General features: G+C 38.9%; 1 protein-coding gene across 5 annotated transcripts in view; it reads right to left on the reverse strand.

Annotated features, from left to right (window-relative positions):
- Positions 1 to 1,601: 1,601 nt before the first annotated feature.
- CTNNA2 (catenin alpha 2) overlaps positions 1,602 to 17,626 on the reverse strand; it is a 1,320,456-nt gene continuing 1,304,431 nt past the window's right edge. For 3 of the 5 annotated variants that reach the window (XM_043468828.1, XM_043468830.1, XM_043468831.1), the window contains one exon: positions 1,602 to 2,794. In XM_043468828.1, coding sequence (XP_043324763.1) covers positions 2,507 to 2,794 — 288 coding nt within the window. In that variant the 3' untranslated portion in view covers positions 1,602 to 2,506. Of the gene's footprint in view, positions 2,795 to 5,544; positions 5,662 to 17,626 lie in introns of all 5 variants that reach the window. The other 2 variants (XM_043468829.1, XM_043468827.1) reach the window with 1 other exon arrangement.

Raw genomic sequence — 17,626 nt, forward strand, 5'->3', positions numbered from 1 at the left:
TTAGGTACAATTTCTTGGCATATTTACTTATCTTTTTTCTGCCTATATCCTATGTTGTCAGCTAGATTGTACGTTTCTCAAAGCCAGGAAACAAACAGTAAAGCTTGTCTATTGTTATAGTGCTCTCAGCTGTATTTATATTTAATTATGTACCTGAACACTTATATTTTCCTTGATCACAAGAGAAACGATGGGCAGTGTTGATGTTTACTCAATAAGCTTTGGTAAAACAAACAGAATCAATGACTTTTTTCCAGAAATCACACCCGTAAAACATTGCTCACTCTCCTGTATTAAAACATTTAATTCACATTTAAGGGCAAAGTCAATGGCATTGTCTAGATGCTCCTCTGATGCCTGCTGACTATTTTTCAGGATTTGCCAAGAAGTTTTTGAATTTTAAAAGTTTCTTGGCTAGTGTGAAGAATACTTCTTTCAACCCATTAAATCATAGAATGCATAAACCAAGAGTTATGCCATGCTCAAGTGTTAACAAGAAATGTTGCCAGTAAGCTCAACTTAGGACCTGGCTCAGAGAATGCATTCCATAAATAGTTGTGAATCAATATCAATGGTTTCCTTTCTCAGCATTTACACAAATTAAAGGAGCAGGGCAGTTGAAATAGTGGTTTACTGATTTAGTGCTAAAAACCACTGTACAGCTATTGTGGTGGATCCTCCATCAATAGATCATTCTCAGCCTGGGTGGTATTTTCATCACCTCATGGAGATGAGTAGTGATTTGAACAGAACCATCTTTAAATAGGGCTCTCCTTGTGGCACAGACAGTTAATCTGCCTGCAATGCAGGAGACCCAGGTTCAAACCCTGGGTCAAGAAGATCACTTGGAGAAGGGAATGGCCACCTGTTCCATTAGTCTTACCTGGAGAATTCTATGGGCAGAGGAGCCTGTCCATAGGAACATTTTGGACTAAGTGTTTCTTCTTCCACAACTCTTCATATCTTTGGGACTTTGTATCTAAGCTGATACAAAGCACAGATGTCCTTGTCTCCCAATATGTTACTACATTGCTAAGAAATAAGACGTTTTATGAGAAGTCTTCTAGAGACATACTATAACTTGCTAACCTGTAGAGATCATTCAAATGGGAGGAATTTCAAGAACTCAGATGAATATGTTTTTTCCCCTCACTCCTCGAGGCATAGCTGAAAGACTACACCCCACTCTTTCTTAGTAGTGAAATAGAGGCCTTCTTTCTGTAGTTGAGATAAAAATATTTTGAAATGAATAAAATATTTTAAAATTAATGGACCTCTCTATAATTTTTTTCTTGATTCAATTTCTTCTGAGAACACATTAAGTTTCATAAGTTTAGCCCAGGGCTAAACATGGCCCAGAAAATTCTAACACATGATTTTCTCATTAGATTCACTTTGAAAGTGAATAAAAACCACATGGAAAAACACACAGAAAAATAAATTCCTGGACTATAAAGATGATCCAGAGTTTTCTTTACATGTCACTTACCTACTCTTACCCCCAATTTCTAAAAACACAAAGTATTTTTTAATCAGTTTTCAAGAAGATGCTCTAATTGTCTATAAGCATGCATTCAAAGGAGGAAAACATTCTTCAGGTGTCAAGATTAAATGTGTTTATTTCGAGTTAGTGGATACAATGGTATATTAGATACCAGCACTCCAAGCTACACCTATGTATTTGCCTCTAAACCTTCACACGTTGTCAGTTTCCATTCCTTTAACATTCCATCACTGGGCCTCCTATTTCTAGCAAAGTCATAGTTCAGTTTTTTTTTTTTTTTTAAAGTAAGAGCAAGATGATCACCACATTGTGCTTCCAGTGCCCCCAGAAGGATTATAATTCTTTTAAACAAAGGTTTATTGTTTTCAGTAAAGGGGGAAATTGATAACAAGAGCACTAGTAATGGCACGACTAGAAGAGAAAGAACAGAATACAGATTAAAAGAAACATTTTAGGCTGGATGAGTTTGTTTCTCCTTAGTAAAAACTCCACATAATATTATGGACATGATGTCAAAGTTAAATTGTTCAATTTGTGGGCCACACACTTAAGCGTATTGGCTAGTACATTTTTGCACTTAAACAGAAGCAATACAAGCTTTATGTTCTACCATTACACTTCCAGTTTGTCACTTATTAATATACCTGCCAACCTAATGATTCTTGCATGCATTAGAGTTTGCTTTTGTAGAGTTAATTTTATTTTCCCCATCCCTCCCACTCCCATAAACACTGCAATGTGAACTCTGCCCAATTTTATGAGAATGTTGCAAAGGACAGCTCTGTGCCACCTCGGGACAGGAATTTCCCGTCCCCTCCTCAGGCTAGAGACGGATCAGTGGTATTGATCACATCTCATCTTACATGCAAACAGACACTGTTCCTTATTTTCCCCATGCCAGAGGCATACGAGTCAGCAGGTATGCATACAAAAATGGAATTAAAAAGGAAAAAAAAAAAAGAAAGAAAGAAAGAAAAAGCTTTCTTGTTAAAGCCTATCGTCCTAGAAGGAATCCATTGCTTTGAATTCACTTAAAGCCTGTACAGGCGAAATGTGTTTCTTCTGAGAACCTCGTCTCACTCTTGTCTGGAATTCTTCAGGCTTTTCTCTCTTCACAAGGGGCTTCTTCTCTGGTGCCTTCATCTTCCAGGACACAACAGGTGAGTTGACAGCTGCTGTCCCATAGACCTTCTGGTATTTCGTTGAGGCCACATAAGATGCTTTCACCGTGAGGACAACAGCATTCATCAGGTTTTTAGCTGCCTGGATGAGTGATGTGGCACTGTCCAGCTGAAGTAGAAGAATGAGATAAAAATGGGTTAGTCAAGGCCCAGCATTCAGAAGATGGAGGTGCAACTTCACATTTAAAACAAAGTTGTGTCTGTGCCGGTATCCAGTATTTCCATAAAGGAGCAAACTATTACATGACAAGGTGAATAGGTTAAAAAACAGTCACCTGTCTTCTATTCTTAACCCCAACATAAGGAGGAGGAAAAAAAGAGAATATTTGATGATACACAGTTTTATATAATCTCAATACCACTAAAGACAAAACTTTTTTTTAATCACGTAAGAATTCCAACATAAGAGAAATTTTCCAAAGTGGAACACCTAATGTTATTACATTAGGCTGACTGGTAATGACGACAATTACTAAAATGTTTGAAAAGCATTTGGCAGGCACTGAAGAATAAAAAGTTATAAGGGTTTTCCATCTCAGTTTTATGGTCCTCCCAGTGAAAACATCTATTTATAAATAATTTCTCCACCCTGACCTCTGGATTGATACGGATGCAGGCAGCTAGGCAGAAGAACATATCCATGGATACACTGACTTTTTAATTAGGTGTCTGATACTCTACAGTATCTGTCTGACTATTCCCAGGTCTTAAATGTACCTCATATAAAAATATCAACAATTGTGTTAGGTGTATTTAGGTCAGAGAGCATTCAATAAGACCCCCTATTCATGTGCTAAATGAAATATTGTTTTCTTAAGAAGTGCCAAATGCTATTTTAAGAACTTTGTTTCCCCACTCAACTCTCACAACAATGCTGTGATGTAGGTATTACTGTCATTGCCATCATATGGTGAGAGATCTAGTGCATGCAGAGGTCCAGTAATTTTCACAAGTTTACTCAGCTTAAGTGATAAGGTCCTTCAAGACTGTACAGTTACTGTACCATACTGACACCCTATTAGGTAGGATGACTTTAAAATTGTTAAGACAAGTCACAGCTTAGAGCAGCATTGGTGTGCAAATTCATATCCAGACTCTAAGGCCAAGGATTTTTCAAGTTACCTCTTTTCTGCTTTTCATCAGTTAGGCAGCATGTTACATACTCCATACTAGACCATTCAATATCTGTTTCAAACTCCAGGACAACAAAAGCTGGAAAAGTTCAAAACTGCATTTCCCAGACTCCCATTCAGTCAGGATTGTATGTGTCACCTAGTGACGGGAAAGAATTAACAGCTGGACTACAAATATTACTCCAGCCTCAGGGATGCCTGAATGTAATCTGTTCATCAAACTTATAGTATCAATTCAGGAAAGGTATCCCATTGCAGCTAAATGAGAAATTCAAGGCTGTTGCTAAGGAATGTGCTCCTAGATGCTGAGGCTGTTCATTGTATAACTTGTAATCAATGACTGTAGCTACATTAGAGAATGGGAATGAGGCATACGGCCTTCTGGGTGTGAGGAATTAACAGTGTTTATGCCCAGTGACCCCAAACACTGTGACTCCCCATGTGATATGACCTGCATTCACTTAACTTGTCATTTCTTGTGAACCAAGTGAGTCTCAAGTAGTGACTGGGGACATCAGATGTTATATCTAAGGGCTCTATTATGTTACCCTGGCTGTTATCTCTTCTACATCCTTTATTAAAGCTAAATAAACATTCTGAGCTTAAAAAATTCTATGAGAAATGAACTCAGTTCTACCACAAAAAGCTTATAAAATCAGATCATTGGAGAAAACAACAGAAGGAGTTTTTTAAGTATGAATTTCTTACAATGCCATAAAATTAAGGCTTCACCATACACACACACTCATACACACAGACATAAGTTAAACGTCAGTATTACATTGACTCCACAATAATATAGAGAAGCAGAGATTTGTGGATTAGAGCCATGACTCAAGGAATATATAATTGACTGCTTTGCAAATTAAATCAACCAAATGGATAGAGTAATTACTTACACTACCAATTCTATTACACTGTATAAGATGTCCATATACCAAAATAACCGTTTAGCCAATAATGTTTACTTTATACAGCATAAATTTTAAAGTCAGCTAAGGAAAAGAAAATTCTAGATTATTCACATTAATAGAAGGGAAGCCAAGCACAGATTAGTGCAGTGATGTTCTAAGTATGGTCTCTGAACCAGCAGTATCAGCATCACCTGGGAACCTTTTCAAAATACAATCTCTCAGGCCAATCCCAAAATTTCTGAATCGAAAACTGGTAATCCAGGAGATTCTGATTCATGCCAAAGGTTGAGAACCTCTGGATTAATGAAACCCAAAGACTATCTCAAGGCTTGTTTCATCCAACGATTTCAGACTTTCACCATCCACAAGTTTTGTAACATCACAGCTCGTTAACTGATTGAATTTCACTTTTTCATCTTTCCAATGATACTTTCAGGTAGGAATACAAATAATGAAGAAAAGAGATAAGATGCTGGGACAATTTGGAGTTCAGTCACAGTTTCTTTAGCGCTAGATACAATACCCCTCAGCCAATTGACAATTCCCTGTAAAAGTCTGTCAGGTTTCAAAAATGAGCAATATTCATTTACAAAATTAGTTGCTTCTATTGTGGGCTATGAGTGAAGAGAGGGTAGAATGATATTAATATATCAGGGACAGTTGTCTTGATTTGCTTTGGAGCAAGAGAATTAGTAGAAGTAGAATAGGACAAAGTATGTCTATTGTATTTTAAATTGTCCCTGGAAAAGCAAGTCTTGGGAGAACTGAGTAAGTCCAAAGAGAAGAATTACAAGTAATCTGGAGATTTTTACCACAGATTCCATTTTCAGATAGATGGTGTCTAATTCTGCTGCAAAAATATGATAGCCTCTTTCTTCTTCAGAACCCCTTTGTTCTCCCAGCCTGACGCACGAATCCTGTGAATAAACCTAACACATTGGTTGAGAGTGAGATGATTCTGAATGATTAAGCCAATGACTTTGTTCAAACCACCTGGTAGGGCAGGTATTAAACTTATGGCAAGGCAAAATGAGGAGGTGAGATCCAGCTAAGCCTGAGCAAATACATTCAGAGGTAGTAAGGCCAATCCAAAATCAATGCAAAATTTGACTGTTTCTTAAAAATTGAATTCTCTAAGGGTACATTTTACCATTTGCCCTTTACCCACTGTAATGATTTAGATCATTTTCAGCACCATCATAATTTGTTTTAGTTAAAAATGGGTTTCCTTTACACTTGTCCAAAATACCACTGAGACCTGGTTTCCAAGTGGCGCATTTTGTTAAAAATGCACTTTCTAAAGAAAATACCTTAAAAATCATAAAGCTACATTTGAAGATGATATTTAAATAGAAGGTTTAGCAAAACTTATTTCACATAACTGCATCCTATTTCATGATGTATACTGTAACTAGGGCATTTTCAAACAAAACATGTTAATGAATATGTGAAAATGAAGTTCTCATAATAATAACCAACATTGATTGAATGTTTACAAGGTGCTTGGCATTGCTTTAGTCCTTTTAGTTAATTTGCATGACTCAAGAGTCAAAGGAGAAGGCAATGGCAACCCACTCCAGTACTCTTGCCTGGAAAATCCCACGGATGGAGGAGCCTGGTAGGCTGCAGTCCATGGGGTCACTAGGAGTCGGACACATCTGAGCGACTTCATTTTCACTTTCCACTTTCATGCATTGGAGAAGGAAATGGCAACCCACTCCAGTGTTCTTGCCTGGAGAATCCCAGGGACGGGGGAGCCTGGTGGGCTGCCGTCTATGGGGTCGCACAGAGCTGGACACAACTGAAGCAACTTAGCAGCAGCAGCAGCAGCAGAGTCAAAAATCCTTGAAATAGAAACCTCTACACCACCTTTTACAGATGAAGAAAGGCAAACTTAGGGAGGTGAGGTAAGGTAACTTGTCCCTGTTCAGTTCAGTTCAGTCTCTCAGTCGTGTCCAACTCTTTGCGACCGCATGAACCACAGCACGCCAGGCCTCCCTGTCCATCACCAACTCCTGGAGTTCACCCAAACTCACTTCCATTAAGTCGGTGATGCCATCCAACCATCTCATCCTCTGTCATCCCTTTCTCCTCCTGCCCTCAATCTTTCCCAGCATCAGGGTCTTTTCAAATGAGATAGCTCTTCGCATCAGGTGGCCAAAGTACTGGAGTTCCAGCCTCAGCATCAGTCCTTCCAATGAAAACCCAGGACTGATCTCCTTTAGGATGGGCTGGTTGGATCTCCTTGAAGTCCAAGGGACTCTCAAGAGTCTTCTCCACATCACAGTTCAAAATCATCAATTCTTCGGCACTCAGCTTTCTTTATAGTGCAACTCTCACATCCATACACGACTACTGGAAAAACCATAGTCTTGACTAGACAGACCTTTGCTGGCAAAGTAATGTCTCTGCTTTTTAATATGCTGTCTAGGTCGGTCATAACTTTCCTTCCAAGGAGTAAGCGTCTTTTCATTCCATGGCTGCAATCACCATCTGCAGTGATTTTGGAGCCCAAAAAAATAAAGTCAGCCACTGTTTCCACTGTTTCCCCATCTATTTGCCATGAAGTGATGGGACCGGATGCCATGAATTGGCAAAGTAAGAATTAGGACCCCATACTATCCATTTCTCACCAAAGCCCAACAGCTGAACCACTATACTGAGCTACTTCTCTTAAGCCTCATTCAGTCTCTGGGGTCTTGTTTTTCAGTCACAACCTATCATTCAAAATGAACAAATCTCAATTATTAACTCTGTCTGGGTATCTGATGGGCTTCCCAGGTGGCTCAGTGGTAAAGAATCTACGTGCCAATGCAGGAGATGCAAGAGATGTGGGTTCAATCCCTGGGTCTGGAAGATCCCCTGGAGCAGGAAATGGCAACCCACTCTAGTATTATTGCCTGGAAAGTTCCATGGACAGAGGAGTCTGGTGAGCAACAGTCCATGGGGTCACAAAAGAGTCAGACATGACTGATCACACACAAACAGGCAATCTTATAAACATCATGACTGAGTCTATTAAGAGCTTCTATCTCCTGATCTGTGATTTTGGGTCTTATCCTCAGAACCTGCATTCTTTCTAACTCTATCTCTGGGTGTTGGATGTGCTGCGTGCATACATGCTAAGTCGCTTCCGTCCTATCTGTCTCTTTAAGACCCTATAGACTGTAGTCCGCCAGGCTCCTCTGTGCATGGGATTCTCCAGGCAAGAATACTGGAGCGTGTTGCTATGCCCTCCTCCAGGGGATCTTCCTGACCCAGGGATGGAACCCACATCTCTTGCATGGAACCCGCATCTCTCTTTACCTCTGAGTCACTGGGGAAGTCTTCGGGTGTGCTACTGCCCAGTAATCCTTCCTGGCCCTTTGGCTGTTCTCCTGGCTTGGATTCACCATAGTGGCAGCAATGCCTGGGGTCTGAGCCCTGCAGATTTGTCTTGTACTTGCTCAGTTTCTCTGAAGCACATTCAATCTATGGCAGTAATGACTGGCTGTACACTCAGGTGGGGCTCAGCTACTCTGATGAGTGTTATAAGCCTTTAACTGGGCTGGCCTTCCTAGCTTAATAATTCTCAAAGGTACCAGAGTCATTCCTCAAGCTGGCCTGCATATTCACTGACTAGACTCACCCACAGAAAGATAATTGTGTATTTTCCTGCTCAAAGGCCTTTCTACTTCTTTGAGTATGCACATGCCCATGTGTACTCTCTCATGTTGGATTCCTTGCAACCCCATGGACTGTAGCTCACCAGGCTCCTCTGTCCATGGGATTCTCCAGGCAAGAATATTGGAGTGGGTTGCCATTTGCGCCTCTAGGGGATCTTCCTGACCCAGGGATTGAACCTGCATCTCCTGTGTTTCCTGCATTGTAGGTAGATTCTTTACCACTTGAGCCATCGGGGAAGTCCTAAAATTCCTCTATCAAGTCTAAGACAAGTGGCTACTTAATTAAAAAAAAAAAATAGCTTACGTTTAACAAATGTGACCCTGAGTCATTCTCTGGACTAGCTTCTCAAGGTTCCCTTCTCTCACCCAATCTCATCACGATAGAGGAAATACTATTGTGTTCAACTGGGACTTAGAAGGGCCATACAGCTTGTCCTGTATCGTGATGGTAGTAAGTGGTAAAGCCAAGATTCAATCCCAGAAAGCCTAACTTCAGAGTCCATGCTCCATACATCGCTTCATTCTGTTTCTCAGAGTTGTGATAACAGACAAATCCACAATCCTAAAATTCATCAAACTGTGCTAGACTAAGTCTCCCCACTCCATCCCATAGGTGTCTGTTGTCCCTAACCACAGAAAATAGGCTTCTTCTAATTCTGTCACTATTCTTTTTAAAATATCAAAGTACTATTTTAAAAAGGCAACAGATGTTTGCTCACATCTTGTTCTATTACAGTCCATGAAAAGCAAATAGGGGTGGGAGAACTGTTTTACAGCCATTTTTATAGGGTTTTTCTGGCTCTTTTTCTGCCTCTCTTACCACTCTATTCTTCTTCACCTCATTTAACACCTAATAGATATCTTTTTCCCTGCATTTTCTTATTTTGTGTTTTGAATAGAGAGAAATACTAGGGGGAAGACTCCTGAATTATGATTCTTCCGTTAATTGGTATTTGTGCTAATTCCTCATGTCAAAGCTGAAGATTGTTGTGAAAAGTGCTTATAATGAATCTTTAAAGTTTACAGGATCATCTGGAGATTTCTGAAACCCCATGTCCTTAGGTTTTATGCTATTTCATTAACATGGGGTTAATACTGCAAGAGGTGCTCAGTTTGAGTAGAAAGAGAATTTGACACAAACGTGACTTCAAGACTCAAATCACACATGAAGGTGCAATTACATTCTTAAAACACTAATTATTATTTACTCTCTACCCTACATCTGTCTACTTACACATTTATTCATCCAAGGATTTCTTCACAATAGATACCTATTGTGTATCTATGTTGTGTCAACCACTGGGCTTAAGTGTTGGGTATACAAATATTAAACCAGAAGTTTTAATTTTTGTTCAGTTTCTAAGTCAAGTCCAGCTCTTTGTGACTCCCATGAAGTTTTAATGCTCTATTATATATCCTTTAGTTGGATGTGAGGTGTTAAAATCCCAGAAAATAGAGGGATCTACCTTGAATCAGATAGGGATAGGGTAGGAAAATAAAGCTTACTGGTGGACATGATGTCTAAACTCACTTTGATGGACTGAACAGAATATTGTTGGTGCCTAGATGATTAAGAATGCTGAGGAAGAACAATTTTAACATTTCTCTATCATACAAATGGGTATATATGGATGAATTCATCCAGGTGATATTAATAGAAACAAGAGGGATGCTGCAGTGCTCAGCTATTGAGTTTAACTTTGGACAAATGCAACAATGTGTGTGCTATAAGTAAGTGGAGTGAGTTATCAGAGGGAGAGCTGAAATTCTGTGAGTGAAATTTAGGAAAACCATGTTTTGTTTATATCGGTTTTCCCAGTCCTGCATACTCTAAGTATACAACTTATGTCAATTTCTGATTTCTTCTCCCCTTCACATTCCTTATTTAGTGTTTCTACAGAGAGACATGATAGAATGTGGAATAAAATAGTAAATCCATATTCTGCCCTCGGGTCAAAAAGTCCAATGAATCTACTAAAACTTTTTTCAGCATTATACTTCTAATATCAAAATCAATATTCTTTTAATAATCTAAGACATAACATCATCAAGAAATAACTATTCCCTTGACAGACAAGGCTACTTTTGATTCTGTTAAGTAATTAGCAATCCCTCACCCTTGATAATAATGGTAAACTTTCTGGGACCAACCAGCAATAAACCAAATGCAGTTTAGATTTAACAGCTGGTTTAAAAAACAAAACAGCGCCCCACCCCCAACCAATGGCATTGACAAAAGTGCAAAGTAATGTGAAAGAGGTGGAGAGAAATGCCTTGGATTAACCACATGTGACACAGTGAACATTTTAGGATGTTAATTTGTGAGGGTCAGACATATAATTACAGAAGAGAATTAAGGTTTCACTATGTTCTACATTAATCCATTTAAAATATGCATGTAGAGATAGAAATACAACCTGGAAATGAATCTATTTTCTAAAAAGCTGATTATCTATTACCACAAAATAATGAATCAGAAATGGCAGTTCATGCAAATACCAAGTACAAAACAATCTGTCCTTGCATTAAAAATAATACAAGTGTCATGGGACTACTGGCTAAGTTAAATTGAACAAAATAAACCAAATCATTTTGAAGGTGATTTTGAAATATAAAAACCAAGGAATGACTACCCCAAAAAGCTTAGGAGTGCCTGGGAGAGGAAACCCAGTCCCCTTTGGGCCTAGGCTATTTTAATTTTCTCAACTCAGAACTAATGGTGCTGATGACTTTCAAAAAGTTAAAATGGGGAGAGTCCATTTTAGCCCCCAGCAAGATCTTTTAATGGAACTACTTTAGTGTTTAACATATAAGAACAAGAAGTATTTTAATGGGACTATACTATACATATTCAAGGCCAAGCTTCCCATCCCAGTTTGGATGGGAAGAAGTTGTGATGGAAGAACTTATAATAAATTGAAAGTAAATACCCTGAGAAAACTAGAATCTCTCTACTGTAGCTGGTCATTTATTTATATTTAAACAGTTATCTCTCCAAAAGGAGTCACAAATTGCTTTGCTTGCAGGAGGAAAAAAAAAACCAGAGGTTTTGCTATAAGTCAGCTTTGCCATTAATGAATGGGAGGTTAGAAAACCGGAGCATTGCAGCCTATTATCAGCCAAGAAGAACATTTCATGTTTAAAAAATCCATGAGGCTTTGAAGAGATATTTGATCTCTTCAGAAACTGTGATACATTTGAAATACCTTGAAATATCTGCCTACTTTTTCCAGAGTCTTATATCAATAACACTTTTTAAAAATGCTAGTAAATCCAGGGTAATAAATAACTGAAGCAAACAAAGACATGGTGAAAATTGCATCTTTCCCCCTTCATGGATGTTTCCATGCTTGTAAAAAAGTTGGTTCCTGTGTGGAAAGCCCTCATTTCAGTGCCCAAGCCCACTCTCTCTTCCGCATCAAACATCAACAATGAAATAAACTAGCAAAGCCAAATTCCTTCCTGTTAAGCTAGTGACAGTGGTGAACACAGAGGGCAGCAATTTGCTACTAACCTCTAGGTGTCCATGGCAGGCATTATTAATCAATCATGGCACTTTGCTCCCTCAGAATCTGCTCAGTGGCATGGGAAACAAAATTTCTTCTCCTCCTGCTCCAAGAGGTCATATTTTGACAAATGTCAAAAACAACTTGATACAGTTTAGAACACAGTACATCATTTACTATATATTTCTACTTCTATATTTAAATTGTTTAGTACTTTCTGTATTTGTTACTACTAATCTGATCATGGACAAATATTTTTATCTAAATGATGCAGCACTTAATCTTTATTTTTCCCTATAGTTAAATTTCAGGGAGAAACTAAATATTGTACTGACATCATAGTGTTTTAGTAGCTCAGTCGTGTCTGACTCTTTCGGACCCCACGGACTGTAGTATGCTAGGCTCCTCAGTCCATGGAATTCTCCAGGCAGGAATACTGGAGTGGTTTGCCATTTCTTTCTCCTGGGGATCATCCCAACCCAGGGATTGAACCCACACCTCCTGCATTACAGGCGGATTCTTTACTGTCTAAGCCACATTTGAAAGACATCATAGCATGATTTGCTAATTAATGAAATCATTAAATAGAAGACATAGTATGAACAGAAATGCAAAGCATTGGAGGGAGGGTGATTTAAATCAGATGATAAAAATTAGCTGAATGTATTAGCAAGTATGATGTCTGAAGTGCAAATGACCATCACAGGTATGCTGTGATTACTGTTAAAGAGAAAATAAGCTGCATTAAGTCTATTAATATTAGAACATGCACCAATCCTTGATAACAGGTTGAAAATACTGTAGTTTAACTCCTAAAGAGTTGGTTGCATCCCAAGGATGTTCCCAGTTGATTACAAGATTTTGAAAGTTTTACAACTTCAAGTAGTGGATCAGTCACAACAGAAAGGAGGACAAGGGGTTCACTATTTTTTTTTTTCTGCAGAGTTTCCCTGAATGCTGCCAGGGATGCAGCTGGTGCTCTACCAAGGCTGAGGCCAGTTGTTAGGAAATCTGTATGAAATGGCTCAAGATGAATTGGCAAAGATCTTAGCAGAAAAGCCTTGCAGTCCCAGCCAGGCTAAGAAAAAAAATCTCCAATGTTGCTGAGAAATTTACCCATTGGCTCTCAGGTAACCTTCCCAACTGGACATATTTGTGTCTTCCTTTCCAATTCATTTCAATAGGTAGTAGCTCTTCTTAGTCAGCTAGTCTACTGATTAACTCTCTTCATTTGCATTTTTTCAATTATAGGTAAGTAAACCTTCGGGACTCCCATGAAGGCTTAATTACAGTCAACAAATTTCCTAAATATGGCATAGAGCCATTTTTTTTCCCTCACCATTAGAGGCAGAAAAGTTTTTGCTCAACCCCAAGCAAGGCATTCTTGCTAACCTTAGAATCCAAACAGAAATGGGAATATTGGGATTGTTAACCCTTGGAAAGTTATAAACAGGTATCTCTAATCCTCCAGGTTGTCTTCATCTCATTTTTTTTTTATTTCTTTTTTTTTCCTATACATCAGGATCTCCTGGCCCAGAGGTCTTCTCTGGGTTGCTTTCATAGAACAATAGAAGCATAGGAAATATATCCAACAAGAGAAGATGTGCTAAAGGATATGTTAATAGATATACATAAAGTCAATTCACTAGTGTCTGATTCTGTGTGAATGGACTGTAGCCCGCCAGGCTCCTCGGTCCATGGGGATTTTCCAGGCAAGAATACTGGAGTGGGTTGCCATGCCCTGCTCTGGGTGACCTTCCCCAACCAGGGATTGAATGTGTCTCCTGCAACTCCTGCATTGAGGGCAGATTCTTCACTGTGCATACATAAACACACACATGAGAGAGAGAGAGAGAGATTGATTCCTGGCCCGGGAGACAATTTTTACATCACATAAACCATGCATTGATTGTTGATCTTGTCATCACTACCTTTGATCCCTTTATTTCCTCCATTCTCCCTCACTAAGCTGTGTTATCATTATTGAGAGGCAAATTTAACACAAGCCAGTGTCCAAGAATCCAAGAGAGATACATCTTCACAAAATGGATCACAAAGAGCCACCAAGAAGACCAGTACTCTCAGAGGTGCTGAACTTGTGTGGCTGTGGTAGGTCTCTTATAAAGTGATGAAAGCAACCTTACACAACGGCCCCTAGGTGCCAGCATGCAATATGCAACTACTAAGCGAAGAACAGATCAAGAGTAAGGACCACAGTTTCGAGTACTGGTTGATGGAGGACTGTGCTGGGAACTGAGCATAAACTGGAAGTCTGGATGATTCATCTCCTTCCATTCGCTCCTCTCCACATTCAATCACTAGCAGCTATATCATGTGGCATTATTCATATGTTGGGGAAACTAAACTCCCATCCAGCCAATGCCTCTCTCCTCATCGGGTATGTGGAATCTGCTATTGTTGTTTAGTAGCTAAGTCATGTTCAACTCTTTGTAACCCCATGGACTGTAGCCCACCAGGCTCCTCTGTCCATGGGATTTCCCAGGCAAGAATAATATAGTGGATTGCCATTTTCCTTCTCCAGGATCAAATCCTCTGTGGCTACCTGAGTTCTGGATGGAGAGAGAAAAGAGCAGCAGAAGAGATGCCTTCCCCAGGGAGTGTTTGCTGCCTCGCGGATCCTAGTCCTCTCTTTACACCTCGTTTTTCCAAATCGTAAACATTCTCTCCCTACTGGCAATATATTCTTATATTTCATGCTCCACTTCCAGCTCTCTCTGTTGCTCTATCCTGTTCTATCTTTTCTTCTCTTGTAGTAAAGAAAAGTCAGACTCTGGATTCAAAACCCAGGTTCAAAACCCTGATGGGACTAATCACTGGCTGTGTGATGTTGAGAGAGCTACTTAACTAAGCACTACCTGAAATTATCTCTTATTTTATCTAAAGTAAAAGCGAAAAAAAAAAAAAAAGGACTTTCTAGAATTAAGTATTGAATAAGATAATAATAATGCCCTTGAAGCTGGACACCTAGCACATAGAAAGAAAGTGAAAGTGAGAGTGAAGTCACTCAGTCGTATCTGACTTTTTGGGACCCCATGGTGTAGCCCGCTAGGCTTCTCTGTCTATGGGAATTTCTCCAGGCAGGAATACTGGTATGGGTTGCTGTTTCCGTCTCTAGGGGATCTTCCTGACCCAGGGTTTGAATCCGAGTCTCCTGAATTGCAGGCAGACTCTATCCTCTGGGCCACCAGGGAAGCCTATAGCACATGGAGGATCTTAGTAAATCATAAACCTTCATCCATTCTATCCAGCATTTGGGACTCTCTACCATCACCTTAGCCTGCTGTTAATGCCTAATAATTAGTTTTAAAGTTTTAGGGATAAAAGGAGAAGTTCACAAAGAGAATAGAAAAGCAGCAAAAGCTGTATTTTTTCTAGTACTACTGAAACTTTTAGATAGAGGAAGGAAGGCTCAAGATTCAGTACAGGAAAACACAGGGGATTATGTATGGCACCCAAAATATCTAAGAATATTTAGGGCTTCCAAGGGTTGGAGAAAGACTTGGTAGTAAAAAAGTCAAGATGACTGTAGGAGATGGAGGGAAGATAATCTGGTCTGAGAAAGTAATGTTTAAAGATCTAGTTTGAGAGGCATCAAAAGAAATGGTATAAAACATTTTATCCAACAACATATATGGACTAACATTTCAAAAAAATTCAGGCCCCTCCGAAAAAACAAGGGTCTTCATTTTGGTTAAGATATTATTTTCAGGTATTTCTTATTAAAAACCACATAACGTTACCTGGGAAGTTTAATAGCCCAATTAATTCAACTCTTATATTGTTGTCAGAACCTGGTTGACAGTCCTGGCTACCTCAAACATGGTTTCCCTTTTGCCCACCAAATACTGAGGATCAACCTCTCAAGCCCTGTTCTTCAACTCAATTTAAATACAGTTGAGTTCCCTAGATTTTTTTCCTAAAGTCTTAAATTTATTCTATAAAATGGGCTATTCTTAGTCTTTAGCCCATTGGACCTAGCACCTAACTGTCTTCAACTAAAATCGGCTTATCTCATTATCTTCATCCATCCATAGACTCACAGGGTTGAATCCACATATTCTTTGGGGGTGCTTGAAAGTTTCATCTGCCCAACTTCCCAGAACATGAGCATACCAATCTTGCTGGTGTGGGTTGGTGTATAACCAATTTGGTTACACTGCACTCATATTTATTAGCCAAATAAGTTAGCAAAGGGCAGACTAACTAAAATATAGCTATATTTTATATACGGACCAAATAAAATAAGGTCTATTGAAAATATACTAACCAAAAAATCCAGGATAACTAAATGAAACTATAAAGAGAGGACACTGCCTAGGCTACAGTCTGAAAAGGCCAGGAGATAGCAAGAAGTAGGTCAGCTGGGAAAAAAGAAAGCAGCATGAGCAACCTTTAAACAAGTTATACTAGTCAATTGTCCAAGCCTCTTCCAGAAATGTCTCTCTTAGTGAAAGAAAGGATGGTTCATGTGTGACATACATGCTACCATTTTTTTCATTGTTACCTCTAGTCGCTGTGCTGAGTCAATACAATCTTTTGTTCTACTGGTCCTAGACATGGTCTCAGAATTCTTCTCCAAACAGTCAAGGACTTCCCTGGTAGTCAAGTGGTTAAAATCTGCCTTGCAATGCAGGGGACGTGAGCTCAATTCCTGGTGGGTGAACTAAGATTCCACATGCTGCAGAGCAACTAAGTCTGTGCACCTCAACCAGAGAGTCCATGTAGCACAAAGAAAGATCCCGCATGCTGTAACTGACACTGGACACAGCCAAATATATAAATTAAAATACTTTTAGAAAACAGCCCAGTCAATCACGAGCAATTGATAAGTGTGAGCAGTCAAGATTAAACCCATTTACCATACCTCCTATGGGCCTTTGAGCTGTTCCCCCAAAGGCTTTGATTAACAGCGGTATATGAACATAATTTCCCCATCATTATCATATTGTTTTCCCTCATACATCATAAAGAATAATCTCTTAAATATAATGTGGAAAACTGAAGTTAAATATTAGACATATATGTAACTATACAAAATAATTCACTATGTCCACCTAAAATTTCCCCTCTTCTTTTATTACAGAAATGAGAATTACAAGAAGAAATGGATGTCATCATTCAAGAGTGCATAAGAGGTCTTTAGTATAATGCATCTTTTAAAGCCAGTAATTTTAATTAAATTAGTTTTGAATTTGAGCAGTTGATCCATGGCTTTTTTATAACTGAATACATTTTTCTGTCTACTTTGAAATATTCATTGAGTAGACATTGAATAACCCCTCTAACTCTTTGCCTTTCTTCCTAGTCAGTGTTTTTCTCTTTGTGAGATGTCAACCCATTACCAATTTCATCACATATTCAATTACTTTCCAAGTATTCACTGTATACACTGTCACAGAATCAGGTAGAGATGTTCTACCTTGAATTCAGAACACACTCAATGAGTTGTAAGTATTTAAATTTTGTATCTTACTTTATTTTCTTGCAAGAGTGGTTACATTCACAAAGACCTCTGACATTTAGAGAATCACCTAGGCTTCTGTAGACTTAATTACTCTTCCCAACACTCCAGAGACAAGAGGTATCTGCCTTCCCCACTGTCTTCCTAGTCTAAGTTACTGACAACACAATTCTTCTAACTGTTTAAATTAACCCAGAATCTTATATTACATCCTGTTCTCTCTGAGCCAGCATATAATCTG

Source organism: Cervus canadensis, chromosome 5, assembly GCF_019320065.1.
Source record: "Cervus canadensis isolate Bull #8, Minnesota chromosome 5, ASM1932006v1, whole genome shotgun sequence".
Lineage (NCBI taxonomy): Eukaryota > Metazoa > Chordata > Mammalia > Artiodactyla > Cervidae > Cervus > Cervus canadensis.